Source organism: Bufo bufo, chromosome 3 (assembly GCF_905171765.1).
Source record: "Bufo bufo chromosome 3, aBufBuf1.1, whole genome shotgun sequence".
NCBI classification, from domain to species: Eukaryota; Metazoa; Chordata; class Amphibia; order Anura; family Bufonidae; genus Bufo; species Bufo bufo.
This window is the reverse complement of record NC_053391.1, coordinates 590,041,427-590,064,952: the sequence shown is the minus strand read 5'-3', so window position 1 is coordinate 590,064,952 and position 23,526 is coordinate 590,041,427. Positions and strand designations below refer to the sequence as shown.

Below are 23,526 nucleotides of genomic sequence, written 5' to 3'. Positions count from 1 at the left end.
CCCCACAAGTGACCCCATTTTGGAAAGAAGAGACCCCAAGGTATTCGCTGATGGGCATAGTGAGTTCATGGAAATTTTTTTTTTTTTGTCACAAGTTAGTGGAATAGGAGACTTTGTATGAAAAAAAAAAAAAAAAAAAAAATCATCATTTTCCACTAACTTGTGACAAAAAATAAAAAATTCTAGGAACTTGCCATGCCCCTCACGGAATACCTTGGGGTGTCTTCTTTCCAAAATGGGGTCACTTGTGGGGCAGTTATACTGCCCTGGCATTTTCCAGGGGCCCTAATGTCTGGTAAGTAGGTAAATGACCTGTGAAATCTGAAAGGTGCTCTTTGGAATGTGGGCCCCTTTGCCCAGCTAGGCTGCAAAAAAGTGTCACACATCTGGTATCTCCGTACTCAGGAGAAGGTAAGGAATGTGTTTTGGGGTGTCATTTTACATATACCCATGCTGGGTGAGAGAAATATCTTGGCAAAAGACAACTTTTCCCATTTTTTTTATACAAAGTTGGCATTTGACCAAGATATTTATCTCACCCAGCATGGGTATATGTAAAATGACACCTAAAAACATATTCCCCAACTTCTGCTGAATACGGAGATACCACATGTGTGACACTTTTTTGCAGCCTAGGTGGGCAAAGGGGCCCAAATTCCTTTTAGGAGGGCATTTTTAGACATTTGGATACCAGACTTCTTCTCACGCTTTGGGGCCCCTAAAATGCCAGGGCAGTATAAATACCCCACATGTGACCCCATTTTGGAAAGAAGACACCCCAAGGTATTCAATGAGGGGCATGGCGAGTTCATTGAAAAAAAAAAATTTTGGCACAAGTTAGCGGAAATTGATTTTTTGGATTTTGTTCTCACAAAGTCTCCCTTTCCGCTAACTTGGGACAAAAATTTCAATCTTTCATGGACTCAATATGCCCCTCAGCAAATACCTTGGGGTGTCTTCTTTCCAAAATGGTGTTATTTGTGGGGTGTTTGTACTGCCCTGGCATTTGAGGGTCTCCGCAATCATTACATGTATGCCCAGCATTAGGAGTTTCTGCTATTCTCCTTATATTGAGCATACGGGTAATGAGATTTTTTTTTTTCCGTTCAGCCTCTGGGCTGAAAGAAAAAAATGAACGGCACAGATTTCTTCATTCGCATCGATCAATGTGGATGAAAAAATCTCTGCCAAAAAAAGAAAAAGGAGGGGAAAGGCGTCTGCCAGGACATAGGAGCTCCGCCCAACATCCATACCCACTTCAGCTCGTATGCCCTGGCAAACCAGATTTCTCCATTCACATCAATCGATGTGGATGAATAAATCATTGCCGGGATTTTTTTTTTTATATATACAAAGTGTTTGCCAAAGTATATGAACACCGCCACCTCCTCAGCTCATATGCCTCGGCAAACATATCTTTTACTGCAGAGGAGAAATCTCGTCTTGCAGCGCCGCATACACCGACTTGCGTGTAATCTGACAGCAGCACAATGCTTCTGTCCGAATGCACATCAGTGCTGCAGCTGGTCGATCGGTTGGTCCACCTGGAAGGTAAAAAAAACAAAACAAAAAAGAAAAAACCAGGCCGCAAAGCAATAACTTTATTAACTTTAGAACAGAACATATTAACTTTTTTAAACTTTTTTAACTTTTTTACTTACCGGTAATTTTTTTTTTGTTTAGTTTTTTTTACCTTTATAGAACAAACCTCTCCTTCCCCATGGGACAATGTGCAAAGCGCAAATCGCCCAAAGATGTGGCGAAGTACGTTATGCACTTTATCCCAGGTGAAAGGAGAGGTTTGCAGCAGCTGAGAGTAAAAGGGCCCTAATAGCCCTGTGTGCCTGTCCTGTGAGATGCAATCCCTATGCTAGGTGTACCTGTGTGTGGTACTTCCGGAAACACTCTCCATAGCATAGGGCAGGGTGGTCAGCACAGTCAGGACAGAAATAGCGGGTGTCACGCCTTATTCCACTCCTGCTACAGACACGACATCTTTTTCGGGGTGACGGTTGGGTTGAGGTACCAGGAACGACACTGGGGAAATGTCGCTCGTGTAGACGGCTAACTACACTGGGGGATGGGGCCACGGAACCTCCTGGGTAAAGGAGGTTCTCGATGATCTCTTCCTGGAATTTGAGGAAAGATCGTGTTCTCCCAGCCTTACTGTAGAGAACAAAACTATTGTACAGCGCCAATTGAATTAAATATACAGACACCTTCTTATACCAGCGTCTGGTTCTGCGGGAAACTAAATACGGAGACAACATCTGGTCATTGAAGTCCACCCCTCCCATGAGCGCATTATAGTCGTGGACACAGAGGGGCTTTTCAATGACACGGGTTGCTCGCTCAATTTGGATTGTCGTGTCTGCGTGAATGGAGGAGAGCATGTAAACGTCACGCTTGTCTCTCCATTTCACCGCGAGCAGTTCTTCGTTACACAAGGCAGCCCTCTCCCCCCTTGCAAGACGGGTGGTTACAAGCCGTTGGGGGAAGCCCACGCGACTAGTTCGCGCGGTGCCACAGGCGCAAATCCGTTCTAGAAACAAATGCCTAAAGAGGGCCACACTTGTGTAAAAATTGTCCACATAAAGATGGTACCCCTTGCCGAATAAGGGTGACACCAAGTCCCAGACTGTCTTCCCACTGCTCCCCAGGTAGTCAGGGCAACCGACCGGCTCCAGGGTCTGATCTTTTCCCTCATAGACACGAAATTTGTGGGTATAGCCTGTGGCCCTTTCACAGAGCTTATACAATTTGACCCCATACCGGGCACGCTTGCTTGGGATGTACTGTTTGAAGCCAAGGCGCCCGGTAAAATGTATTAGGGACTCGTCTACGCAGATGTTTTGCTCGGGGGTATACAAATCTGCAAATTTCTGGTTGAAATGGTCTATGAGGGGCCGAATTTTGTGGAGCCGGTCAAAAGCTGGGTGGCCTCTGGGACGGGAGGTGGTGTTGTCGCTAAAATGCAGGAAACGGAGGATGGCCTCAAATCGTGCCCTGGACATAGCAGCAGAGAACATGGGCATGTGATGAATCGGGTGCGTTGACCAATATGACCGCAATTCATGCTTTTTTGTCAGGCCCATGTTGAGGAGAAGGCCCAAAAAAAATTTAATTTCGGAAACTTGGACTGGTTTCCACCGGAAAGGCTGGGCATAAAAGCTTCCCGGGTTGGCGGATATAAATTGTGTGGCATACTGGTTGGTCTCTGCCACGACTAAGTCCAAGAGCTCCGCAGTCAAGAACAGCTCAAAAAATCCCAGGGCCGAACCGATTTGAGCCGTCTCAACCCGAACTCCAGACTGGGCGGTGAAAGGGGGAACTACAGGTGCGGCTGAAGTTGGTGACTGCCAATCAGGGTTTGCCAGCACCTCAGGGATTCTAGGGGCTCTACGGGCCTGTCTTTGCGGTGGCTGCGACGGGGTAACTAGTGCACGTGCCACCGTACCAGCTTCAACTGCCCTTCTGGTGCTCGCCACGTCACCATGTTGTACGGCAGTGCTGGTACTAGGTCCAGGGAGGGCTGCGCTGCTGGTGTATGCCTCACCACGTGATCCGGCAGCGACAGCCCCACTCTGCTGCTCTTGAAGCGGATCCTGCATAACCTGTGGTCTAGCGACATGGGGCCGGGTACGCCTGGTGCTGCCAGGGACCTCCACCTCCTCGTCCGAACTTTGGGTCAGAGAGCCACTGCTTTCCACAGGTTCATATTCTGACCCGCTAGATTCATCAGATGAGGGTTCCCACTCCTCATCCGACTGGGTCAGAATCCTGTAGGCCTCTTCAGAAGAATACCCCCTGTTTGACATTTTGGACTACTAAATTTAGGGGTATTCCCTGAGACTACCCAAGAAAAAAAGCAAACCTGTCTTACAAAGGGGAGGCTAGCGAAGTACCGGAGGCCGCTGCGGTTGATAAAAAATATCAAAACACGCAGTGCGTGTAAAATGAATGTGCAGTGATCAAAAAATATATATTTTTTGTCACTGCGGTGGGGCGGGCGTGGGTGAACGCACGTGTGGGCGACCGATCAGGCCTGATGGGGCAAACACTGCGTTTTGGGTGGAGGGCGAACTAAAGTGACACTAATACTATTATAGATCTGACCGTGATCAGTTTTGATCACTTACAGATACTATAAAAGTACAAATGCTGATTAGCGATACGCTATTCAGCGAATAAAAGTGACTGCGGTGCGGTGGGGTGGGCGCTAACTGACGCTAACTACCTAACCAAGGGGCCTAAACTATCCCTAAAACCTAACAGCCAATACTAGTGAAAAAAAAAAAGTGACAGTTTACACTGATCACTTTTTTTCCTTTCACTGGTGATTGACAGGGGCGATCAAAGGGGTGATCAAAGGGTTAATTGGGGTGCAGGGTGGTGATCTGGGGCTAAGGTGTAGTGTTGGTGCTACTCACAGTTCAGTCTGCTCCTGTGCTGGATCCAACCGACGAAAAGGACCAGCACAGGAGCAGAGAAGCCATATAACAGATCATATTTACTAATATGATCTGTTATATGGCTTGTGATTGGATTTTTTAAAAATCGCCAGCCTGCCAGCCAATGATCGTTGCTGGCAGGCTGGTGACTAACTTGTTCTTTAACTTTTGCCGGCCCGCGATGCGCATGCGCGGGCCGGCTTGGAGCGAAATCTCGCGTCTCGCGAGATGACGCGTATATGCGTGACTGTGCGCAGCGCTGCCACCTCCGGAACGCGAATCTGCGTTAGGCGGTCCGGAGGTGGTTAAGTATAGTAAACTTTCTGCTAAGAGGATTCTTATTTAAAATTTTTTTTTTTTTTTTATTAATAAATTTTTTTTGCATTTCATGTAATTTTTGTAGCCTCTCCTTTTTTTCCAGAGACATACCTTTTCACTGAGGTTACTTTGCTCAGCACAGATGTCTATGATACAGTTACTGGCCTGCTTGCTAATTTCATCGAGAAAGCTGTTACACAGCCCAAGGCTGCAATTCAGCAGATGAGGCACCTGCAATTAAATCATCAAATAAGTTCATTCGACAACAGAAAACATAAAAGGAAAGGTTATTTAGCAGAGAGGGAACTTCAAGTTCCTGGGTTCTGATGCAAAAGCATTAACAGAGGCGCTCAACTCTTCATCAAATTGACAGTACCAGTATCCTCTTACAGCACATGGCAGAAGCACCTCAAGAATCAGGTCCCATGTGCACCTGCAAGCTCATTTACTTATGCCTCTGAAGATGCTTCTAAAACTGCACCTCAAACTGCAACAAAAACTTCATGTGTTTTCATCCAAATGGAGCATGTATTATATGTGTATCTCATGCCTACTGACATCCTGCTCCTCTGGGCGGGCTCGGGTGCCGCTCTACTCACCCTGTGTCTGTTGCAGTTCCCATGCTTCGGCAACGGGTCTGTGTGCCTTGGTCCTTTGTGTCTTTTGGAGATATTCCTTATTGAACTTCCCCTCATTCTGCTGTATTGCAAGACGTTCTGTGTGCTGCTTCTAATGTTTCAATTAGCTCTGCTATATATGCTGTGCTGTTTGTCTCACTGTCTGCCTGAGCAATAGATTTACTAATTTGATAGATCTGGCAAAGGTGCTATGGTCTGCTTTTCTGCTCATGTACCATCTTCTGCTTGATTCCTAGATTCTGACGCTCTGACACCTGACATGACCCGTGCCTGTGCACTGTACTGATTCTTAGCTGCCAGCCCTGACCTGCAGACTTGTTTCAAGGATTTGCACGATCTCTGCCTGCTCTGACCTCAGCCTGTTACTGACTAGATCAGTGTTTCCCAACCAGTGTGCCTCCAGCTGTTGCAAAACTACAACTCCCAGCATGCCCGCACAGCCAAAGGCTGTCCGGGCATGCTGGGAGTTGTAGTTTTGCAACAGCTGGAGGCACACTGGTTGGGAAACACTGGACTAGATGACTCCCTGCACTGTAAACTCTAACCCCTGTGTGTCCGCTGTCAACCACACCAGGACTACTCCAGGAGATAGTGGCCTGCTGGCTCCTGTGCAGTGAAGTCCAGATTCCTGTATAGGGTATAAAGAATGAATACCAGGGCACTGCCTGGCTAACACCCTTAGGTTTAGCCCAAAGTCAAACCGGTTGGTTGACACAGTGGTTACACACCCACTGATTGTTACAGTATGTCTGTTTAGGTCATTCCCTGTCACTTGGGAGCCACTTTTATTAAGCTGTGCAGTCCATGCTGCGACCATGTACTGCCTGTTCACTTCAATGGGCGCTATGTAATACTACACATGTGTGCACAGCAGCAACAGTTACCACACTCATTGGTGAGTCAACAGGACAGCAACCACACTATAGGTTTCTTCACATGTTGAGGAATTGCAAATGCAAATTTTCTGATTTTCAATTACATATTTATATGCATATTGTTTGCTGCTTGGCAGTCTCCATCTATAATTGTCATATTTCCCTGACCTCAGTTCCAGAGTGTGTGCAGACTAGATACTGATATCTCCCATACTCAGCACACAGAGAAGAGGAGATCCTCTGTAACACACCTCTGTAACACACCTTTAGGAGCAGCAACAGCCTGGAGGACATTAGACAGCAGTAATTAGCAGTGTAGCTGTGAATCTAGTTCTGGGCTGAGACATTAACATTGTAACCTAAAGAGTGCATATGCAGCTTTCTCTCCACAGCAGCTCCCTCCTCCCCCTTCCCGCTACACAGATTTCCATGGGCAGCATGTACCATGATCGCTCAATGAGCTGATATTCCGCCTAGTCTCTTGTCACCTTTAAGAAGTGCTGTTATATCTCATTACAGGTATGGATGCATTTGTTTAAAATGCATTGAAGATAGATAAGATCACTTTTACCGATTATCTCAACTAAACCCCAGGCATTTTTGTAGTCATTTTTAGTCATATGAATGATTTTACAGTTTGTTTGTTTTTTGTTGTTTTTTTTTTCCATTCTTTAAAGCATTCCTATATTTTCCACAGAGGAGAATATGATTTTACAATGCACAATGCAATTACTGAGTAAATTAACATGCAGCAGTTATCATTTTAGTATATGCTAGCTTCCAAATTCATATGGGTGACTCCAATAGCACAACAGAGTAAAGTTTCTTCCGTTCCTTGGTTCCTTATTACTCCCTGCTGACCTTCATTACCAACAAATCAACAATTAATGTTTTATGTTTCACCACAAGACCACAGGTGACAATGAGTGGGTTATGAGAAAGAACTGAATAGACACTATTTTAAAGAGCTGAAATTCAATTCAGCCTGCAGCTTTTAGAAGCCAAAAGAATTTATGTATAATTGATAAGATAACTGGGCTTGAACAATAACATGTAGAGATTAACACAATGTGGTCTAAACAGCAGAAGATGATGCTAAAGTCAATAGGGCTATTCTGTTACCTTCAGTGTAGTGTTGTATCTTACCTCCTCTGGGCACATTTCATGAGTGCTATTTAAGAAGTGAGCACACACCAATGGAAAGGAAATGGAGAAACGCACAGCTGACGGCTCTTCCATTGTTAATAGGAACATCTTCTCAAATGTGCGCACATGAAAACTACAATGCAAGCAAGATAATGCATGTAAAGTGACATAACTGGCATGATAACATTATAGTAAAATACTTTATGAAGTGAATAATATTATGGGAATAAGGAAATCACTCACATAAATAAAATGTATAATGGGGTCATTGAACTAATATGTATGGACCAAAAATCTGGCACAATTGGTGCAATTTGGTGCATCTAGGGTTTCCACACTCCATTCTGACATGCTCAACAAGGGGTGGGGCTTTGTGGGAAGTGGGTGGACCTAAGGTGCATCATTTTGGGCCATAATTGCGCAATAATTCTGGCTTAAAAATCTGTCTCAAAGTAAGTTAACTGCTAACAATTTTTCCTGCTATCCCACTGACTTCAATACAAAATCCACTAACAATCCACTTCCAAGAGGTAAGATGCGACTTGACAGGCGGATCTCAATTTAGCGGCGTGTGCACATAGTGACGTTTTTTTCTATTGACGTCAATGAAAAGTTACTGATGGCGTTTTGAAGGCGGATTTCCTAGCAGAAAACCGCTGTTTTCTGCAAAGAAATTCTCTGTGGATTTTACTCATGAACATAGCCTGCTAAATCTGCCAGAGGTATGGGCTTATAATATGGATGTGCTTATGATATGAAGCCTTAAAGGAAAACCTAACAGTTTTATAACATAGTTTAAAAAAGACATCTGTCCAGCCAGTTCAGCCTGCTACATTGAATATGTTAAAATGCAGGCAATATGCAATAGAGCAGGAGGGGCTAAGCAGATGTATATATATATATATATATATATATATATATATATATATATACACACAGTATATATATATATATATATATATATATATATATATTGTGAGGGATTAGCTCTATCTCCAGGGTCTTAGTTGCAATATTCTCACTGACAACCGTAACATCAGCACACACAAAACAATACAAATGAACACCTAGGCTCTAACTAAACATAAACAAAGTATCCCTGACTTACCTATAAGACATAGTTCATACACGGAGCCAGATGCGGCTTTCCATGCCAGTCAGTCCAACAGCCTCCTTGCTGTAACAAGCTCAATGTCTCTTGTGGGGGATTGAGGCTCAGTAGTCCGCCTGACTATGGCCCTGCGACCCACCCCCCAGGCGTCGCTTTGTCCCCCAACTCCAGGCTATCTCCCAGCCTCATGGTCTCACCCGGCCTCTGTTTGCAACCACACCCCCAACTGACAGTCTGGGATGGGCTTTTACTCCCCAGTAATGATCATCCCTCATGCTAGGGAAAACCTGCCCTGGAATGGGATGGGTGGATTGGGAGATCCCACTACCAACCTAGCTCCCAATCCAAGTAAAATCCAGCCCTAAAATACAAAACAAAATAGCTCCAGCAACTATGCCTTGCTAAAGCTAGCATTACTCTGGAACTTTACTTATCTCACCCAGTTGAGGAACCTGGGTGAGATATACCCCTCTTCCGGGATCCTTATACACTTTAGCGTTCACATCACCACTATATACAGTCATGGCCAAAAGTTTTGAGAATGACACAAATATTAGTTTTCACAAAGTTTGCTGCTAAACTGCTTTTAAATCTTTGTTTCAGTTGTTTCTGTGATGTAGTGAAATATAATTACACGCACTTCATACGTTTCAAAGGCTTTTATCGACAATTACATGACATTTATGCAAAGAGTCAGTATTTGCAGTGTTGGCCCTTCTTTTTCAGGACCTCTGCAATTCGACTGGGCATGCTCTCAATCAACTTCTGGGCCAATTCCTGACTGATAGCAACCCATTCTTTCATAATCACTTCTTGGAGTTTGTCAGAATTAGTGGATTTTTGTTTGTCCACCCGCCTCTTGAGGATTGACCACTCAATGGGATTAAGATCTAGGGAGTTTCCAGGCCATGGACCCAAAATGTCAACGTTTTGGTCCCCGAGCCACTTAGTTATCACTTTTGCCTTATGGCACGGAGCTCCATCGTGCTGGAAAATGCATTGTTCTTCACCAAACTGTTGTTGGATTGTTGGAAGAAGTTGCTGTTGGAGGGTGTTTTGGTACCATTCTTTATTCATGGCTGTGTTTTTGGGCAAAATTGTGAGTGAGCACACTGCCTTGGATGAGAAGCACCCCCACACATGAATGGTCTCAGGATGCTTTACTGTTGGCATGACACAGGACTGATGGTAGCGCTCACCTTTTCTTCTCCGGACAAGCCTTTTTCCAGATGCCCCAAACAATCGGAAAGAGGCTTCATCAGAGAATATGACTTTGCCCCAGTCCTCAGCAGTCCATTCACAAAAACTTTCTGCAGAAGATCAATCTGTCCCTGATGGCTTTTTTTGGAGAGAAGTGGCTTCTTTGCTGCCCTTCTTGACACCAGGCCATCTTCCAAAAGTCTTCGCCTCACTGTGCGTGCAGATGCGCTCACACCTGCTTGCTGCCATTCCTGAGCAAGCTCTGCACTGGTGGCACTCCGATCCCGCAGCTGAATCCTCTTTAGGAGACGATCCTGGCGCTTGCTGGACTTTCTTGGACGCCCTTAAGCCTTCTTAACAAGAATTGAACCTCTTTCCTTGAAGTTCTTGATGATCCTATAAATTGTTGATTGAGGTGCAATCTTAGTAGGCACAATATCCTTGCCTGTGAAGCCATTTTTATGCAACGCAATGATGGCTGCACGCGTTTCTTTGTAGGTCACCATGGTTAACAATGGAAGAACAATAATTTCAAGCATCACCCTCCTTTTAACATGTCAAGTCTGCCATTTTACCCCAATCAGCCTGACATAATGATCTCCAGCCTTGTGCTCGTCAACATTCTCACCTGAGTTAACAAGACGATTACTGAAATTATCTCAGCAGGTCCTTTAATGACAGCAATGAAATGCAGTGGAAAGTTTTTTTTGGGATTAAGTTAATTTTCATGGCAAAGAAGGACTATGTAATTCATCTGATCACTCTTCATAACATTCTGGAGTATATGCAAATTGCTATTATAAAAACTTAAGCAGCAACTTTTCCAATTTCCAATATTTATGTGATTCTCAAAACTTTTGGCCACGACTGTATATACAGTTGCAAGAAAAAGTATGTGAACCCTTTGGAATGATATGGATTTCTGCACAAATTGGTCATAAAATGTGATCTGATCTTCATCTAAGTCACAACAATAGACAATCACAGTCTGCTTAAAGTAATTACACACAAAGAATTAAATGTTACCATGTTTTTATTGAACACACCATGTAAACATTCACAGTGCAGGTGGAAAAAGTATGTGAACCCTTGGATTTAATAACTGGTTGAACCTCCTTTGGCAACAATAACTTCCACCAAACGTTTCCTGTAGTTGCAGATCAGACGTGCACAACGGTCAGGAGTAATTCTTGACCATTCTCTTTACAGAACTGTTTCAGTTCAGCAATATTCTTGGGATGTCTGGTGTGAATTGCTTTCTTGAGGTCATGCCACAGCATCTCAATCGGGTTGAGGTCAGGACTCTGACTGGGCCACTCCAGAAGGTGTATTTTCTTCTGTTTAAGCCATTCTGTTGTTGATTAATTCTATGCTTTGGGTCGTTGTCCTGTTGCAACACCCATCTTCTGTTGAGCTTCAGCTGGTGGACAGATGGCCTTAAGTTCTCGTGCAAAATGTCTTGATAAACTTGGAAATTAATTTTTCCTTCGATGATAGCAATCTGTCCAGGCCCTGACACAGCAAAGCAGCCCCAAACCATGGTCCCCCCACCACCATACTTCACAGTTGGGATGAGGTTTTGATGTTGGTGTGCTTTGCCTCTTTTTCTCCACACATAGTGTTGTGTGTTTCTTCCAAGCAACTCAACTTTGGTTTCATCTGTCCACAGAATATTTTGCCAGTACTGCTGTGGAACATCCAGGTGCTGTTGTGCAAACTGTAAACGTGCAGCAATGTTTTTTTTGGACAGCAGTGGCTTCCTCTGTGGTATCCTCCCATGAAATCCATTCTTGTTTAGTGTTTTACATATCGTAGATTCGCTAACAGCGATGTTAGCGTATGCCAGAGACTTTTGTAAGTCTTTAGCTGACACTCTAGGATTCTTCTTCACCTCATTGCGCAGTCTGCGCTATGCTCTTGCAGTCATCTTTACAGGACGGCCACTCCTAGGGAGAGTAGCAGCAGTGCTGAACTTTCTCCATTTATAGACAGTTTGTCTTACCGTGGACTTTTGGAGATACTTTTATAACCCTTTCGTAGGTATTCTGAGAGCTCTTTTGTGCGAGGCATCATTCACATCAGGCAATGCTTCTCGTGAAAAGCAAACCCAGAACTGGTGTATGTTTTTTATGGGGCAGGGCAGCTGTAACCAACACCTCCAATCTCATCTCATTGATTGGACTCCAGTTGGCTGACACCTCACTCCAATTAGCTCTTGGAGATGTCATTAGTCTAGGGGTTCACATACTTTTTCCACCTGCACTGTGAATGTTTACATGGTGTGTTCAATAAAAACATGGTAACATTTAATTCTTTGTGTGTTATTAGTTTAAGCAGACTGTGATTGTCTATTGTTGTGACTTAGATGAAGATCAGATCACATTTTATGACCAATTTGTGCAGAAATCCATATAATTCCAAAGGGTTCACATACTTTTTTTTGCAACTGTATATATATACAGTCATGTGAAAAAATTAGGACACCCTTTGAAAGCATGTGGTTTTTTGTAACATTTTTAATAAATGGTTATTTCATCTCCGTTTCAACAATACAGAGAGATTAAAGTAATCCAACTAAACAAAGAAAACTGAAGAAAAGTCTTTTCAAGATCTTCTGTAAATGTCATTCTACAAAAATGCCTATTCTAACTGAGGAAAAAGATAGGACACCCTCACATGTATTCCCTCTTAAATTGGCTCAGATCTCACACAGTTATATCACACCAGGTGCACATAATTAGTAGATCGTTACTCTGCATGTTGAATGAGGCTTGCCCTATTTAAACCTCAGACATTTAGTTTGGTGTGCTCCTGACTGTTGAAGTGAGAGTGAGCACCATGGTGAGAGCAAAAGAGCTGTCAGAGGACTTCAGAAAAAAGATTGTAGCAGCCTATGAGTCTGGGAAGGGATTTAAAAAGATCTCAAAAGATTTTGAAATCAGCCATTCCACTGTCCGGAAGATAGTCTACAAGTGGAGGGCTTTCAAAACAACTGCCAACATGCCCAGGACTGGTCGCCCCAGCAAGTTCACCCCAAGAGCAGACCGCAAGATGCTAAAAGAGGTATCCAAAAACCCTAAAGTGTCATCTCGAGAACTACAGCAGGCTCTGGCTACTGTTGATGTAGAAGTACATGCCTCTACAATCAGAAAGAGACTGTACAAGTTTAACTTGCATGGGAGGTGTGCAAGGAGGAAACCTTTGCTTTCCAAGAGAAACATCGAGGCCAGACTGACATTTGCCAGCGATAAAGTTGACAAAGACCAGGACTTCTGGAATAATGCTCTTTGGACAGATGAGTCCAAAATTGAATTATTTGGACACAACAGCAGAGGACATGTTTGGCGTAAACCAAACACAGCATTCCAAGAAAAGAACCTTATACCAACTGTGAAGCATGGAGGTGGAAGTGTCATGGTTTGGGGCTGCTTTGCTGCAGCAGGACCTGGTCAGCTCACCATCATAGAATCCACGATGAATTCTACTGTGTATCAGAAGGTGCTTGAAGAACATGTGAGACCATCAGTTAGAAAATTAAAGCTGAAGCGGAACTGGACCATGCAACATGACAATGACCCAAAACATACTAGTAAATCAACCAAAGATTGGCTGAAAAAGAAGAAATGGAGAGTCCTGGAATGGCCAAGTCAAAGTCCAGATTTGAATCCCATTGAGATGCTGTGGGGTGACTTGAAAAGGGCTGTACGTGCAAGAAACCCCTCAAACATCTCACAGCTGAAAAAGTTCTGCATTGAGGAGTGGGGTAAAATTTCCTCAGACCGATGTCGAAGACTGGTAGATGGCTACAAGAACCGTCTCACTGCAGTTATTTCAGCCAAAGGAGGTAACACTCGCTATTAGGGGCAAGGGTGTCCTATCTTTTTCCTCAGTTAGAATAGGCATTTTTGTAGAATGACATTTACAGAAGATCTTGAAAAGACTTTTCTTCAGTTTTCTTTGTTTAGTCGGATTACTTTAATCTCTCTGTATTGTTGAAACGGAGATGAAATAACCATTTATTAAAAATGTTACAAAAAACCACATGCTTTCAAAGGGTGTCCTAATTTTTTCACATGACTGTATATATATATATATATATATATATATATACATACACACACACACATGTAATATTAACATTGGGAAAATATTCAGTTAAACTTGTATATTCATTATTTATATTAGAAAAAGTTATCCCCTGTCCTCTAGATAACTGTTAGATTGCTGGAGATCTAACCATGGAGACCCTCACTGATAATGAGAACAGTGGAGCCGTGTCTCAGATTTGAATGGTTAAATGGTGTGCCAGTCGAGCATGCCACCATTGCTCTATTCAAGATCTATGGGACAACTGGAGATAGCCTAGTGCACTGTACTCAATCCATATGAAGTTCAGCAGGTAAGTGCACCAAGAGCATGCCCAAGCCACTTTGTGCACTCTTGCCCTCCTACTTCATTTGACCCTCCCTCCCTATTTTTTCTCATTTGCACATGGACTAGGAATACTCCAGAATGAAGTGACGGATCCCTAATTGAAAGGTATCATCACATTTAGTGAGCTAGGCCTACAAGGCACTGTACCTGGTTTAACAATTAATTTCCTCATTAAATACTATATCACTGTATATCACTATAATACTGCTCTGATTTTTGGTCACAGAAATTTCTGCATCATATCTGCCGCTTGTGGACATACCCTATAATGATAATCTTCCAAATTTAGATCCAAGGCTGCTATCCCCACAATTATCTGGTTATGGCAGGTTGTGCAACTTCCTATATAGCATGATCCAGTTCACTGTTATATTTATACAATCATTGTGGTCTACATAAGACAGGACAACTCTATTAAGACAAAAAAGCAAACTACTTACCAGAAGATGGATAGGTCAGAGGTCTCCGTAATCAGCTCCTCCACAGAATCCAGCATCCAGGTGTGAAACAGTATCAGATTCATCACTTTGCCGAGGTCTTGATTTTCACGAAGAGACAGTGGGGCCTTTGCTACACTGGTGTAAGCCTAAAACAGGACACAGGTGACAAATGAACCCCAAAAGTTCATGTACTGAGGATTTCCTGAAAGGGAATATTAAGCATAAACTGACCTTTAGTTTAAATAAAGCTTTATGTTAAACATTTAATTTATATTTTGCTATTTTTTATTTATTTTCCATCTCACTATATAATATATAAAAATATTGAAATATTGTGATATTGGCTTAAAAATTCCCTGGAAAGAAGTGGGCACCTTAATGCATATTTGGTGGGGGTATGAGGGAATACAGGGGTTCTGGCATTCTATTAAACATTTGTTTTGCAAAGTAATGAAAGTACCAATTCCATGGGGTCCTGAGGTTGCTTTATCATCTTTGTACTTAGATTCTCTCCCAAATATATGGCCATAATATCACACATACTTACAGTTACTAGAACTTTAGTATTCAAACATTGGAAAATTGTGGAGAGAGTAAACTACAACTTTAGCATGATGGAACTCATTTCTAGACGCCTAAATAAAGCTTCAAAATAGGAGAAGTGGATTATTTTCAAACAGCATTGTGTTATGTTCATTACGATTTAAAGGGGTTATCCAATATCTAAAATATCCCTCCAATGCCTGGGCCCCTTGTATGAATTATACTTACCTGTTTCCCTGCACGGCCGCTTGGGGGCTCATCCGGGTGTTTTGATCCACACAATGGGGAGACACAGTGGTGGCCATGCAGGGATCTGGAGCGACGTGGGTGCCGGGGAGCAGGTTAGTGTAATCCATACAAGGGGCCCAGGCACTGGGGGGGATATTTTAGATATCGGATAACCCCTTTAAGGAGATTAATGAAGATTTGAAGAATTCTGGTGTCTTGGAAACTTTTCTGAACTCCATTATTGCACCAAAGGAAGCAGGGAACCATGAACAAGTGGTACTGAAGGTGCATATTGTTTGCCACAGTTTTCACACTGGACACTGAGCCTCAGAGTAGACTGACACTTCCTGTTTTGTAGGAATCACTTGTACTGTATTCATCATATTACATCACAGGCAGAAATAACACAGGATCCACCTGAGAGAAGGCGATGGTCACAGCTCATCTCTTCTACCTCTATACGAAGATGTGTTTAGTAACAAAAAGGTAAACTGCATGGTATACATTTTTAAACATGGGCATCAATTGTCCATTTAACAAATGTGTCAAGGGCTTTCCCAGTTCATAAGATAAATTGACTCAAAAGACAAACGGCCCTGGTTTATAAAGGCCACTGTATGCTATGCCTGCGCTGCCAGAGGAGGCATATATTTTGTGATGAGGCGCAGGCTTTGTCATAAATTATTTGCCACCTCCAGCTTTCTATGTGCCAGAATTAGCCAGGGCCGATGTCCCTGTCCTAACAACACCCTCACTGTGAGTTTGCCTTACCCACTTTTCGTAGACTTGGCAAGAGCGGCATAAAATGAAGATCGCGACTAGAAAAGCCACAAATACATTGAAAAGTCGCAAATCTGCGACTTTTCTATGCCAAAAAGAGGAGCAAGGGGTGTAATAAATTCCCTTCTAAGTGTGAAAATACCCTTACATGCTGATTTGTTGTGGATTTGGCTGTAGATGTGCTGGGGATGTCACCCTATGCATTGCAATGGGAGAAATCCTTGATAGAAATCCTCAGCATAAATTTACATGCTATGGATTTAAAATTAAAAAAGGTCAATTTTAAAAAGTATATTTCTGTTGTGGAAAATCTGCATTGTATCTGTCCAATTGGAACAAACCTCTATTGGACTGAACATAGTTATATCCAAATACTATTATGGATTCTAGGACTGGACTATTGGATGCCATAGTATTCTGTAGGTAACAAAGGTAGGTAGAAGTACACAGTACCAGTCTCTAAAATAAAAAATACATTTTAAAAGGAGTCTGTCACCAGGAAATTCAATGATAACCAAGGCACAGTGTCTTGTAGGTCTAGCTGAGCTGAATGTAATGAAACCTTTCACTTAGTGATGTGTTGCTTCATTCTAGAGAAAAAGTGCTTTTAATCTTCAAATGAGCAGTTAAAAGCACTAAGGGCGGACCCAAGCCACTCTCCTCCTGCTTCCTCTGCCACCCCCTCCCTCTCTTTCTCAGTTGACACTGCCAGGTTCCTGCATAACCATCTCTCCTTGCACTATCAAAAAGGAAGGAGAGGAGGGGATGGCAGAGAAACCAGGAGGAGCAAGAGCGCACAGAGTGGCTTGTGGCCCATACTCAGTGCACTTAACTACTCATTTGTGCAGCAACACAAGGGGGGGCCAGTCCATCTCAAATTGTTGCAGGTGCCAAAGCAATTTACCCTTTCTACCACAGCAAAGTTTTTAATGCCATAAACGAGCGGTACCTTACTGATGTTAATTTGCACTGCCTTGATGATTCAGAACATTCCAATATGTCTGGTCTCTCTCTTTCATGGGCAATCTGATGATAAAGTTTCTCTGGACTCTGGCCTAGTTTGCATGAGCTTGCACGTGTAGGCCTTGTCTGTAGGTCTATTTTGCTAAAACTGTCCTAAGTAACTAAAGAGGGTCCAGGCAAAGTCCATAACCCTGGTAACCTAACCATGTCTGCCAGTGTTAACTATATACTGCTAAATCATTACTGTTAGGTATATACAGTGCAATAATGATTTTAAAAACAAATCACAACATTTAACTCAGCAACATTAAATGAACCCTTTTAGCAATAATTAACCTTTCACGGTGTTCCACTAGAGCACTGCAGCAATGGATTGCTAGGTGAAAGGTATCACAATATTTATCTGAGCTAGCCCTACAAGGCTTTGCATCTGGTTTAACATCGAATTTGATGGTGACAGGTTTCCTTTAATTACTAATGCTATGTTCACTTCTATGGTGCATTTTCAGTTTTTTTCTTTTGTTCTGGGGTAGCCGGATCTGGGATATGACAAACACAAACATACCCCATGGACTATAATAGGGTCCATTGGGTTTCCATTATGGTTTCTGTCATTCTTCAGGACAAAATGCATATGCATCTTGCCAGAATCTGTGGCGAAGACTCCTAACAGAACTTCCACCACAGACATTAACCTAAAAGGCGTGAAGATACAAAGATTCATAGGAAATTAATGGTGTTAAGTGAGCATCCACGACCGAACATCAGTTCGGCTCGAGCATCGCTATGCTTGGCAAATCGTGGAGTTTGGCCGAACACCACGTGTGCTCGAGCGCAATGCTCGAGTCAGTGTATTTAAATCTAATTTAGCCTCTATTTCTATGCAGAAGATCGCTGTACAGTGAGGGAATCCCTCAGTGTGAGTCCACAGCTTAGGAGTCCCTGCTCTGACTCCAAATATAGCTATGTCCATATATGGAGTCAGTGCTTGGGGACACCCCAGTGTATTTAAATCCAATTTAGCCTGTATTTCAGAAAAATTCTGCCGGGATTTAAACTCACAACCTTTTGCATTAGAGGCAAGGCACTTAACCACCCAGCTATAACCACTCAGCTATAACCACTCAGCAAAATAAATAAATAAAAATAAAAAAAATATGAGACTGCTACTGTACTGTACTTCTACTGAGACCTATACAGTAGAAGTCTCATATTTTATTTATTTTTAGTGACTGGCTATGCAGCTATATAGTGTAGTGGTTTAAGTTCTGGGCTATGATGCTTTGAATCTTCAGAGCAGGGGGCCCTGGGGTTCTCCCATTGACTTCCATTGTGCTCGGTAGAACACCCGAGCATCGCAAAATAACGAGCACTTTAGTGCTCGCTCAACACTAGAAATTAGTATTTGTAGAGTAATGGAAAAAGGTAGTAATTCCAAACCATGTTCCAGACCTGACTTGTCACAGCCTGTCTCACTTTGGGGACTGTAATTGTTAAGCCAAGATGTATTAATGTATGAGTTATTTATTTCCATCATGGGAATATAGCAGGTTTGCAGTTTTTAATGACGATAATGTCAAATATTGTGGAAGAGCTGTTTAATTGTTCATGTATAAGTCCTATTAGAATCATTGGTAGACGCAATACACCATGCATCATACGTGCTATGTCAGTGACCTCCAGTGGTCAGTAGCATTATTGCACACTGAAAGCACACTGACATATACAAACCGGATTCCAAAAAAGTTGGGACACTATACAAATCATGAATAAAAACTGAATGCAATGATGTGGAGGTGCCAACTTCTAATATTTTATTCAGAATAGAACATAAATCACAGAACAAAAGTTTAAACTGAGAAAATGTACCATTTTAAGGGAAAAATATGTTGAATCAGAATTTCATGGTGTCAACAAATCCCCAAAAAGTTGGGACAAGGCCATTTTCACCACTGTGTGGCATCTCCCCTTCTTCTTACAACACTCAACAGACGTCTGGGGACCTAGGAGACCAGTTTCTCAAGTTTAGAACTAGGAATGCTCTCCCATTCTTGTCTAATACAGGCCTCTAACTGTTCAATCGTCTTGGGCCTTCTTTTTTGCACCTTCCTCTTTATGATGCGCCAAATGTTCTCTATAGGTGAAAGATCTGGACTGCAGACTGGCCATTTCAGTACCCGGATCCTTCTCCTACGCAGCCATGATGTTGTGATTGATGCAGAATGTGGTCTGGCATTATCTTGTTGAAAAATGCAGGGTCTTCCCTGAAAGAGATGACGTCTGGATGGGAGCATATGTTGTTCTAGAACCTGAATATATTTTTCTGCATTGATGGTGCCTTTCCAGACATGCAAGCTGCCCATGCCACACGCACTCATAGAAACATAGAAACATAGAAACATAGAATGTGTCGGCAGATAAGAACCATTTGGCCCATCTAGTCTGCCCAATATACTGAGTACTATGGATAGCCCCGGCCCTATCTTATATGAAGGATGGCCTTATGCCTATCCCATGCATGCTTAAACCCCTTCACTGTATTTGCAGCTACCACTTCTGCAGGAAGGCTATTCCATGCATCCACTACTCTCTCAGTAAAGTAATACTTCCTTATATTACTTTTAAACCTTTGCCCCTCTAATTTAAAACTGTGTCCTCTTGTGGTAGTTTTTCTTCTTTTAAATATGCTCTCTTCCTTTACCGAGTTGATTCCCTTTATGTATTTAAAAGTTTCTATCATATCCCCTCTGTCTCTTCTTTCTTCCAAGCTATACATATTAAGGTCCTTTAACCTTTCCTGGTAAGTTTTATCCTGCAATCCATGTACTAGTTTAGTAGCTCTTCTCTGAACTCTCTCTAGAGTATCTATATCCTTCTGGAGATATGGCCTCCAGTACTGCGCACAATACTCCAAGTGAGGTCTCACCAGTGTTCTGTACAGCGGCATAAGCACTTCACTCTTTCTACTGCTTATACCTCTCCCTATACATCCAAGCATTCTGCTGGCATTTCGTGCTGCTCTATTACATTGTCTTCCCACCTTTAAGTCTTCTGAAATAATTACTCCTAAATCCCTTTCCTCAGATACTGAGGTCAGGACTGTGTCAAATATTCTATATTCTCCCCTTGGGCTTTTACGCCCCAGGTGCATTATCTTGCACTTATCCACATTAAATTTCAGTTTCCAGAGTTCTGGCCATTCTTCTAGTTTTCCTAAATCCTTTTCCATTTGGCGTTTCCCTCAAGGAAAAGCAACCCTGTTACATATCTTTGTGTCATCAGCAAAAAGACAAACCTTACCAGCGAGGCCTTTTGCAATATCACTTATGAAGATATTAAACAAAATCGGTCCCAGTACAGATCCCTGTGGAACCCCACTGGTAACATTACCTTGTTTTGAATGTTCTCCATTGACTACAACCCTCTGTTGTCTGTCACTCAGCCACTGCCTAATCCACTCAACAATATGGGAGTCCATGCTCAATGACTGCAGTTTATTGATAAGTCTTCTATGTGGGACAGTGTCAAAAGCCTTACTAAAATCTAGATATGCGATGTCTACTGCACCTCCACCGTCTATTATTTTATTCACCCAGTCAAAAAAATCTATAAGATTTGTTTGACATGATCTCCCTGAAGTAAACCCATGTTGTTTTTCATCTTGCAATCCATGGGATTTTAGATGTTCCACAATCCTATCCTTTAATAGGGTTTCCATTAATTTGCCTACTATTGATGTCAGACTCACTGGTCTATAGTTGCTCGATTCCTCCCTACTACCTTTCTTGTGAATGGGCACGACATTTGCCAATTTCCAATCTTCCGGGACGACTCCTGTTACTAATGATTGGTTAAATAAATCTGTTAACGGTTTTGCCAGCTCACCACTAAGCTCTTTTAATAATTTTGGGTGTATCTCATCAGGCCCCTGTGACTTATCTGTCTTCACCTTAGACAGCAAACTTAGAACATCTTCCTCTGTAAAGATACATGCATCAAACGATTTAATAGTCATTCTTTCTAGTGGAGGTCCTTCTCCTTTTTCTTTTGTAAAAACTGAACAGAAGTATTCATTAAGGCAGTCGGCTAGCCCTTTATTCTTTTCTACATACCTTCCGTCCTTTGTTTTTAATTTAGTTATTCCTTGTTTTAATTTCCTTTTTTCATTTATATATCTGAAGAATGTCTTATCCCCTTTTTTCATAGACTGAGCTAGTTTTTCTTCTGCCTGCGCTTTAGAAGTTCTTATAACTTGCTTGGCCTCTCGCTGCCTAATCTTGTAGATTTCCTTATCTTCATTGCACTGGGTTTTTTTTATAATTACAAAATGCTAGCTTTTTATTTTTAATGATTTGGGCCACTTCTGCTGAGTACCACATTGGTCTCCTCCTTTTTTTGCTTTTACTGACGAGTCTAATGCAATTTTCTGTTGCCTTCAATAATGCACCTTTTAAGTAGTCCCATTTCTCCTGGACTCCATGTAATCCGTTCCAGTCTGATAAGGACTCATTTATGACTAATTTCATTTTTGAAAAGTCTGTTTTTCTAAAATCTAAAACTTTTGTTTTTGTGTGGTGGGACTCTTTCACAGTTCTTATATTAAACCACACTGACTGGTGATCACTAGATCCCAAGGTTTCGCCTACAATGACATCATATACCGAATCCCCGTTTGTGAATACCAAATCCAAAATGGCCTCCCTCCGGGTTGGCTCCTCAACCACTTGTTGTAGAGATAACCCCAGTAGGGAATTTAGAATATCTGTACTCCTGGTAGAACTTGCTATTTTGGTTTTCCAGTTTATATCTGGAAGATTGAAATCTCCCATAATGATAACTTCTCCTTTCATTGTCATTTTAGCTATTTCTTCAACTAGTAGATCATCTAGTTCTTTAACTTGACCAGGTGGTCTATATATCACACCTACACGAGTTACTGCATGGTTAGCAAACTGCAACGTAACCCAAACTGACTCTATGTTGGCCTCACCAACTTGTATTAGGTTAGATTTAATGCTATCTTTCACATACAGGGCCACTCCTCCTCCTTTCTTGCCTTCTCTGTCTCTTCTGTATAAAGAGTACCCTGGTATGGTTATGTCCCAGTCATTTCTTTCATTAAACCATGTCTCCGTAACAGCCACTAAATCTACATTCTCAGATGCCATTATTGACCCAAGTTCATTGATTTTTTTACCTAAACTGCGAGCATTTGTAGACAGGACTCTGAGCTTATCATTTCTTAACCTCAGTGCTTCTGGCCTGTTCTGGCATTGTTTCGGGGGGCAATTGGACTCTTTTATTTTCACTCTTTTGCCCCCCCTTCCTAGTTTAAATACTCTTTCGCAAATTCTTGGAGTTGTTCACTAAGTACATTTGTTCCTTTGAGAGAAAGATGCAAACCATCTTTTTTGTACAGTTCCTTTCTATTCCAAGTAGAGCTATCATGAGAAACAAAGCCAAATCCTTGCTCTTGACACCATTTACCAAGCCATATGTTGAACTCCTTTATGCGCCTCTGCCTATCATTCTGAACATTATGCACAGGCAGAACTTCAGAAAATGAAATGGTGGATGCAAAATCCTGTACGTCATTACCAAGTGTGATAAAAGATTTTTTCACCTCTGACACTTCATTGCAAGCCAGGTCATTTGTCCCTAGATGGACAAGAACATCCACGTCCCCTTCCTGCTTTGCTTGCTTAACAATATTAATAATACGTCTTCTATCTCTTCTAGCAGTAGCCCCAGGGAGACATCTCACAAAACCATTTTCTTTAAGCTCCACACTTCTTATGATTGAATCACCCAGCAACAGCTGCATCCTTTGAGACTTCACTTTATCTTTTTTGTTGCATACATTAGACATAGGAGTCGATGGTTTCTCACCCTCTGTGCTTGAGTCCATATCCATGTTGTCCTTACATTCTGAGAGTGCTGCAAATGAATTATGGAGAACCACCGACTGTGGGACATGTCTTCTATCCACCACTCTAAGACTTCCAGAACCTACATTAACCCATCTGCCATTTCTGGGGGTCCTCTGTGGCAGTGGCATTGCAGCAGTCCTAGCTGGAGTTTGTTTAACAGATAATTTAAATATTTCAGCTTTCAAAAATGCAATTTCCTGCTGCAGTAAGGAGAACTGTCATGCAACCTCATACCATCAGAGATGCAGGCTTCTGAACTGAGCGTTGATAACAACTTGGGTTGTCCTTGTCCTCTTTGGTCCGGATGACATGGCGTCCCAGATTTCCAAAAAGAACTTCGAATCGTGACTCGTCTGACCACAGAACAGTCTTCCATTTTGCCACACTCCATTTTAAATGATTCCTGGCCCAGTGAAAACGCCTGAGCTTGTGGATCTTGCTTAGAAATGGCTTCTTCTTTGCACTGTAG

General features: G+C 42.3%; 1 protein-coding gene across 1 annotated transcript in view; it reads right to left on the bottom strand.

Annotated features, from left to right (window-relative positions):
* Window positions 1–23,526, bottom strand: part of NCKAP1L (NCK associated protein 1 like) — a 341,608-nt gene that overhangs the window by 232,713 nt on the left and 85,369 nt on the right. Inside the window, exons 16-18 of the mRNA XM_040425859.1 lie at window positions 14,614–14,759; window positions 7,429–7,561; window positions 4,881–5,000 (exon numbers count right to left, since the gene is read on the bottom strand). Of these exons, the coding sequence (XP_040281793.1) occupies window positions 4,881–5,000; window positions 7,429–7,561; window positions 14,614–14,759 (399 nt within the window). The remainder of the gene's footprint in view (window positions 1–4,880; window positions 5,001–7,428; window positions 7,562–14,613; window positions 14,760–23,526) is intronic.